The sequence below is a fragment of the Nicotiana sylvestris genome, chromosome 5, assembly GCF_000393655.2.
Source record: "Nicotiana sylvestris chromosome 5, ASM39365v2, whole genome shotgun sequence".
Lineage (NCBI taxonomy): Eukaryota > Viridiplantae > Streptophyta > Magnoliopsida > Solanales > Solanaceae > Nicotiana > Nicotiana sylvestris.
Window position 1 is genome coordinate 89,508,554 of NC_091061.1, and position 8,196 is coordinate 89,516,749.

At 35.1% G+C, this 8,196-nt stretch overlaps 1 protein-coding gene across 2 annotated transcripts; it reads left to right on the plus strand.

Annotated features, from left to right (window-relative positions):
• Positions 1-290: 290 nt before the first annotated feature.
• LOC104224748 (uncharacterized) lies at positions 291-7,040 on the plus strand. 2 transcript variants are annotated; one of them, XM_009776446.2, is made up of 5 exons: positions 291-699; positions 2,337-3,270; positions 3,750-3,845; positions 3,940-4,076; positions 6,419-7,040. In XM_009776446.2, the coding sequence occupies exons 1-5, from the start codon at positions 455-457 to the stop codon at positions 6,597-6,599; spliced, it is 1,593 nt and encodes a 530-aa protein (XP_009774748.1). In that variant the 5' UTR covers positions 291-454; the 3' UTR covers positions 6,600-7,040. The 2 variants fall into 2 exon arrangements, with proteins under 2 accessions (XP_009774748.1, XP_070030617.1); XM_070174516.1 differs by lacking the exon at positions 291-699 and adding an exon at positions 785-931.
• Positions 7,041-8,196: the final 1,156 nt, after the last annotated feature.

Below are 8,196 nucleotides of genomic sequence, written 5' to 3' on the forward strand. Positions count from 1 at the left end.
GCAAAAAAAAGGAAAAAAAAAACCTTCAATTTTATTTGAGGATTAAATTACTTCTAATGTTGACATAACATTTTATTTGGTGGGACCTGCTGACTTGGCGGCTAACATGGATAAAATATTAGAAGGGTTGGCCTCCACATTGGAGGGACGTTAGGGTTGGGGGTAAGTTTGCAAAGTTTGTGACCGGTAGGAATAAAAATGAACGAAAAATATAATGAGTGGCACAAGTAAATAATAGCAGAGGAATATTTCCTCTACTTTAATAAGTACTAACAAGCTACTAATCTCTTATTTCTTTAGCTGACAAACAAATACCCATAACCGGTGTTTACTCTCACTTTCTTCTTCATTCATCCTCCTTTTTCACGCCAACTCTCAAAGAACCCTTTTTTTTTTTTTTTTTTTTTTGTACATTCAACGTACGACGATTACACATCTACTGAACCAGAAGAAGATGAGATGTAGAAAGGATAAATGTGATCTGATAATTGGAGGACTAGTGTTAATTGTGAGCAGTTGGGTAATGGGAGTAAAAGGGTCGATCCATGAGTACAAGAATGAAGCTTTTATTCCTCGTTTTAATTCATTCTTCTTCCATGGTGGTAGTGAAGGTCTTTATGCTTCTAAGGTGCAAGATTCTCCCCTTCCTCTTTCTGATGACACCAATAATAAACCCCTTACTGGCAAGTCTTTCATCAGGTACCCAATTTTTGTGTTTTTCCACTTTATACATTTGGCTATTTTTTTCAATTTTGAGAATTTATTGTTGTTTTGAAACTTGTAGATGTAGGTGTGATCCTGAATCAAAGCTGGCTAGAAAAATTACAAGGAAGAAACTTGAGATTCTACTAGATTTGAAATGAGGATTGCAAAAGTTATTGAAAATAAGGAGATGGTTTGTGAATGCAATTTTACAAAGTGAATGAGTTAGGTAGATAAATTTATTCTGGAAAAGTATGTCCAACCAGACTTTTTAGTGTGCCAGCAAAAGTTATTGAAAAAATATGGGTGATATGTACATATTATTTGCATAGCACATTTGACACTCAAAGAGATTAAGAATGCAAAGTGTGGAACACGAAAGTTATGTTAGTTAAGCAATTGGTAGGGATCAATGTTCTTCATGGAAATTATTTTCTTAAAAAAATATATTTGACCTGGAAATCAATTTATGGATCATTTTTCAGAAGAAGTAACTACACATTGCAGCAGGTTTTCTCAACCATTTATGTTAGATTACAGTAAAGTGGGAGATTTTCCATACAGGACAATAGTGTTTTATTCAGCAATTGAGGAAGCTGCGATGGGTCTTTGCAAACTTCAGTCTATATCTATTTATGTGCTATATTTAAAAAAAAAAAAAAAAGAACTCACTTATTAACTTCTATTAATTACACGGTTACGCCCCCCCATTCTTCCTCATCCTCGCCACTTCCCCTACAATTGTAACTTCATTACTAAAATTCTCTCCATCTATTAATCATCAGTGTTGGGTAAGGTGATTAGATATGACATGGCACATCTTCAACTTACCGAGGACATGATCCTATCTGTGTGGAGGTCAAGGATTAGGGTAGAAGGTTAGTAGGTAGTCGAGGAACGTTGACTCACGTTCTTGAGAGTGAGAGTGAGAGTGAGAGATAGGTGACAGTTTGGAGCACGTTATCTACTCCTCCTTCTACATATTAGTAGTATTATTATTATTCTCGTATTATCCTATTCTGAATTTCTTTATATTACCTGTTGTTTCCTTTGCGTCGGTATCTTATTATTTTGTTGTCGTTATTGTTTATTTTCTCTAGTATTTTCAACATGGCTTCTTTGCTAAAGTTTTTTTTCAAACTTGCTTTGTTTTTTCTTTGAGCCGAGGGTCTATCGAAAACAGCCTCTCTACCTTACACAAGATGGGGGTAAGGTCTGCATACACCCTACCCTCCCCAAACCCCACTTGTGGGATTACACTATGTATATCATTGTTGTTGGTTGCATATAAAAGTTGATGGCATAAAATAATTCTACAAATGGTAGGGTCAGCATTAGGATAGTGTTTTGATGAGACTTTTTATGGTTAGAGATTGACAACAACTCTGAGGTGAAATAAGTCATATGGAGTAGAAGTTTGGATATTTTTAATTAGCCGAAAGTTTCAAGATGTTTTCCAGAAATAAAATGTTTTGATATTTGTCCTCGCATGACCAAGTTCTTCTCTATCTTTAATAGATTGAACTGAATTCGCTATTGTCTTTATGATGGCTGTTGTGTTTTATAAATAGAATGTCCAAAATATGTGATGAATAATTTTAGTGACTCATTGCTTTCTTGCATAATGATTTCAGGTTTGAGACAATCACCTTTAGAAGAACAAAGGAGGCTGCAAATAAGCAAAATGAGATGCAGCAGAGTACTGGAATTGTTGAAGCCATAATAGTCGAGGTCAAAGACAGGAATATGATTGGAGGATCCTATCTTAATTCTGAGGCAATATGTTGCACCCCTGCTCTTGCCAAGGATGGATCCTGCAAGGTAGGAGAGGTTATAATCCATCAAGATTCTGAGAACCCTGGGTGGCCAAAGCGGATTCAGACGTCCTTTGAAGGAAACAATGAAGAGGCTAATATGGTACTCCAGACTGTCGAGATCAACAAGACTGGAATGTATTATCTCTATTTTATGTTCTGCAATCCAGAACTCCAGGGGACATTAATTAGTGGTAGAAGTGTTTGGAGAAACCCAGAAGGCTATCTACCTGGGAAGATGGCACCACTAATGACATTTTATGGTTTGATGTCTCTAGCGTACCTCATTCTTGGTCTCTTGTGGTTTTTACGTTTCGTACAACACTGGAAGGATATAATACAGTTGCACTATCACATTACTGCCGTGATAGGTCTTGGAATGTGTGAAATGGCTCTTTGGTATTTTGAATATGCAAATTTTAATGCCACAGGTAGCAGGCCAATGGGAATTACCATGTGGGCTGTTACCTTCAGTGCTATAAAGAAGACCGTCTCACGTTTACTTCTTCTAGTCGTTTCAATGGGTTATGGTGTTGTACGGCCCACACTGGGCGGTATAACCTCAAAGGTACTTCTTCTGGGTGTGGTATACTTTCTAGCTTCTGAAGCCTTGGAGCTGGTTGAACATTTGGGAAATATCAACGACTTCTCCGGAAAAGCGAGAATCTTTTTGGTGTTACCTGTTGCTTTATTAGATTCCTGCTTCATTGTATGGATATTTTCCTCATTATCCAAAACTTTAGAGAAGCTTCAGGTGATAAAAACTTTCTTTCTCTGTATTCTGTTAGTTAGAGATTGGTTAAAAATACTAATAAGAAATACAAGATGGTTGATCAGTTATATACTGCCATATTCTCTGCTTTCTGAATCTCATTTTGCTCAAACTACAAGATAATCGCATTTTCATCATAAATATACTCTTTTTTCTTTTGAATTGTTTGGCGGATACCTGATGCCTTTAAACTCTGGTTGATGTATAGTTGATTGCAAATGCACTTATGTTGGAGATATAGAGAATCTCAACAATTGCACTGATCTTTGATTCCATCATAGTTCATTACTCTCTTTAAGTCTTCCTAACCCAAGGAGAAGTTTTATAAAATTTCAACAGTGTACGTTTTGTTTTTCTCTTTTTTTGACTGGAGAGTGTTGGTTTTATTCAATGTGGGAGGAAAACACAAACATCCTTGTATTGAATCTGAAGGCTTCCTTCTTTGCCCATGTGTACCTCAGATTCGTAGAAGCGTGGCCAAGCTTGAACTGTACCGAAAGTTTACCAATTCTTTAGCAGTTTCAGTTCTGCTCTCTGTTGCTTGGATTGGCTATGAGGTATTCTTTATCGTTCTATTCCCTTTCTCTTTCCTCAATATTATAAGTCTCTTTTCTTGATTACTCTCTGAAATTAATATATTTGTTTATGCAGTTGTACTTTAATGCAAGTGATCCATTGAGTGAATTGTGGCAAAGAGCCTGGATTATCCCTGCTTTCTGGACCATACTAGCATACTTGCTTTTAACGGTGATATGCATTCTCTGGGCTCCTTCGAATAACCCAACCAGGTGAATAATCCTTGTCCCCTTCCTTTTCTTGTCAGTGCAATTAGTATAGCTTGCTTCTATTGTTACTGGCCGAAGATTACTGCAAATGGATTGAGGATTAAGACATACTTCTAAATGTGTTGCATGTTAGTGATGGCTATTGATTCATTTATAAATGGAAAGCATGGTACATATGCATGACTAGCTGTGAGTATGTGATTGTTGCTGTAAATTGAGTCTTTTGCTTACAGAAGAAAATGATACTGCACTGTCCATTATCAGTGAATATAAGAGATCTATATTGAGTATGGGAAGACAAAGTGCCCAGAGTAACAAATATTCGTTGCCTTCAATATGTGGAGTTGGATGGAAAATAGGACTTGTTTGGAATCATTTTTAGCTGTTAATATTTATCTGTATAAATAGTTTTTGCTGAATTTGTTTTGTTTTTGTTTTGCACGAGTATAACAATGTGAGTTTAAAGATGTTAGTGGTTCTTTTGATATTTCTCTCCTAAATTGACAAGTTATATTAAAATGAATGAGCATTACTCCTTTCCTATTAGTTTGAACATGCTAAGCGAAAGTAAAATGCTGTCCTTAAGGGGCAAAACTTATATCTTAATTAATTGAAACAGAAAACAGTATTTGCATTTACACATTATAATGCATTTCATGTATAAAGTGCACCTGCTGTAGAGTTGACCTTTCCAATTGTTTTCTACTAATTATTAGAAAAATATTTCCTTTCTAATTATCTCCCAATAAGAAGTTAAATGACCGATGTTTATAATTAAAATTTGTGCCAGATAAAATGACCAGGATGAACTCTTGAAATGCCAAAATCGTTGATGTCCTCGGTTTAGCATCTCCAAATTGAAAGGAAATTTGTCATTATTTGATTGTCTTCTAAAAAAAATTATTTCATTAATTTGATTTGTAATTTCCAATAAAGATTTCATAAAAATGTGCATCGCTTTACTCACAAATGTTTTAGTATTTCCACTCTCACCTTGTTTCAAATATATCATAACAAAGATATGAGAAAATCTTCTTTTGATTTCCTTTTGCTCTAATAATCACATTTTCTGTAAAATCATATGTTTAGATTAGGGGTGGAAAAATGGTTCAAAGAAAACAGTTAACCACCCATATTATCCACTAAAAAATGGGTTGGATAATGAACTTTTTAAAAACGGGTCAAATATGGATTAGAACCATATTATCCCTTTAAAAAATGGATAACCAATAAGTAACCAATGGATAATCAATGGGTCTAACTTTTACATTTGTAAAGCCTCAAATTGGAGGTTCCTCAAGTTAAGGAGACTAAGAATTCTCCCAAAAGTGATCATATACAAGAATTCATAGATAATACGGGTAGCCCATATTATCTGTCGGTTAACCCGTTTTTTATCCGTATTAAATATGGGTCGGGCCGGATAATTGATCCGTTTTTTCATCCCGTTTTCGATCCGAACCATATCCGACCCGCCCCGCCCGTTTACTACTCCTAGTTTAGATCTTCAGAGCAAAACTAAGAGTCTCTGGGTAAATACCAAAGAAAATAATCTACTATAGATTACACTCTTACACCCCATAATAAGGCGATTGGAATTGATTAATAGCCAATAAAATATAATATTTTGTCTCCATCTTACACTGTAGTGAGTCGTTCAATTCAACAAATAAATTTGACCACATTACATATGCCTGATTTTCCTTACAATATTTTTTTACTCTATGTAGCTTCCATTTATTCTAGCATCATTCACTAATAATTAATATCACTAATAACATTGATATAAGACATTTTGTTCGAACAATATACATAAACAACTCTTATTCACATGTTAATTTTAAATATTTCATTAAAAAGGTAAAAAAGTTATAAAAATTGAATAGAATATTACAAAATAAAAATGAAATGAACGATAGTCTAAACGGGGCGGGGTAGGGCAGGGTAGGGCTTGATAGGGCGGGGCAGGGCAAATTCTGGAAAAATGCTAAATAGGCCCTGCCGTACCCCAATTGCCATCCCTATGAACCTTCGACATCTTTCATGTACCTTCCCAACTCTTCTAAGATTAGGCAAGTCCAACCTTCCTTGTTTCTCTTACTTATTTAAGGTCTAGTTTCGATGAGTTTTGATGGATCTGTAGCATATATCCTCTTGTGTTGCTGGTGGTGACTGCTTTTTACTTTGCAAAAGAAAAGATAATTTTATTTTATATCTTGTGTTTCTCTCGCTCATGCAAAGTTTTGGTTCGTCTACAAATTCCTTGGTCTGCTGGGGTTAGTCCTTTATTTGTTAGGTTTTTCTGAAAATAGTCTCTAATTTGGTACCTCTTCACAATTTTACAGATACGCATATTCAGGGGAGACTCTTGATGATGATGAGGAGGGTCTGTCCCTCACAGGCAGTGGAGTAATAGTGGGAGGAGATCTTGTGTCTAAACTGGAAAGGAAGGAGAGGAAGGCATCTATTGCAGCAGATCATGTGTTTGGGCTAGGAGAAGTTGTTGAGGAGGATAAAAGAGAATGATGCCATTCATTTCGGGTTGTTCTTTCACTCGTTCATTCAGGGACACAGAAGTTTGCCCAAATAATATTTATACCTCCTTTTCTTTTCCTGTTTTTCGTAAAAGACCAGACTGAAATACATGGCGGTTGGAAATTAGCAAGTCGGATCGGAGATCCAAACAACATTGCAGGGAAGATTGGCATCTCTCTGAAGCTTCTTGTCTGAAGAATAGCCAGAGAAAGCCAGCAGGTGAGCTTGGCATTGAAGTCCAGTTCTCAGAGGCAATCACAATTTTAGGCTTAGTAATTGAAACTTCATACGTGATGTGAAGTCGATTAGGCTCCATGCTAATTTAGAGGATGCAAAAGACCCTTGTGGTCAGTCATGTGATAACTAAAACTTCAAATTCAATTGTCAATGCTTACTTATTTTGTGCTATAATACTTTTGTATTGTCGCTTTCCTTTTTAGGCTTGAGGTACTCGTTGCTGCAGCTCTTGGTATACCAATCTGATGAGCCTTATATGCATAACCAAGAAGGGGAAAAGGAAGCAAAAAGAGCCTGCAAGAAAAAAGAAAAAGAAATGGTAAACTTAGTTTAAGCTAAAGCATCATATCATCAGTCTGCCTCATGTTTGGTTTGATGATGATATAATAACCAAGCTGAATTTTATAAAGAGTAGTAAGATGGATATTGTGAAAAGTACCTAAGAATAGGAAGATCAAATAAACTCTCGTGTGCAACAGAGTGTTCAAATATGTATGGAGGAGAGAATGAAACCTGAAAGTCTGATCATCTGAAATGCCTAGATGAAAATATGCTAAGATGAATCATGAATGCATGAAAAAGTCTCACTTGGTCATCATCATTTGTATTTCGATCCCATTAATTCTTTTTAGCTTTTTGTTATATTTTCTTCTTTCCTCTTTCCTCTTTCCTCTTTCCTCTTTCCTCTTTCCTCTGTATCTTTTTCTTCTTCTCCTACTTCATCCTTCTGCATTTTTTTCTCTTCTTTCATATTTTCCTTCTTTTTCTTCCAATAAATTATGACACAGCTAAAATTAAAAAATAATGAAATGTGATATAGAAAATTGAAGATTCATTACTTATTTGTAATTAAAATTAAGTAGGTAATATTTCATTGAACTTATATTGTCTGTCTTTGATGATTTGAATTAGTTTGGTTGAGAAAATAAAGAAATACCATTGTTGGTTTTTGTTCGAGCTTGAAAAAAAAACTTTTTGAAGAAGAAATAGTGAATTTATTGATTTTTGAAGGTTTATGTTTAATCTAACCATTGAAGTTGAAATTGATATTGGAGGGTTATATATCAAATTTGAAGTCATTTGAAGTTGATTTGGGTCATTCTTGAAGCTAAACATATTGGTGAATTTTTCGCATGGCAACTATGTCAATGGTCAGAATTTATGGCCAATTATGACGATTTACCAAAATATTTTGCAAATCAATTATGATGGTGGTATGAACTTGTGGCCAATATAATGATTGCTAGGATATTTACAAGTCGGTTATGATATTGGTACAGGGGCGACTAGGTGCTATTGGAACCTAAAGCCAAACTTTTGTAAGAGGCCTTTAACCTTTTTCCTAAAAAAA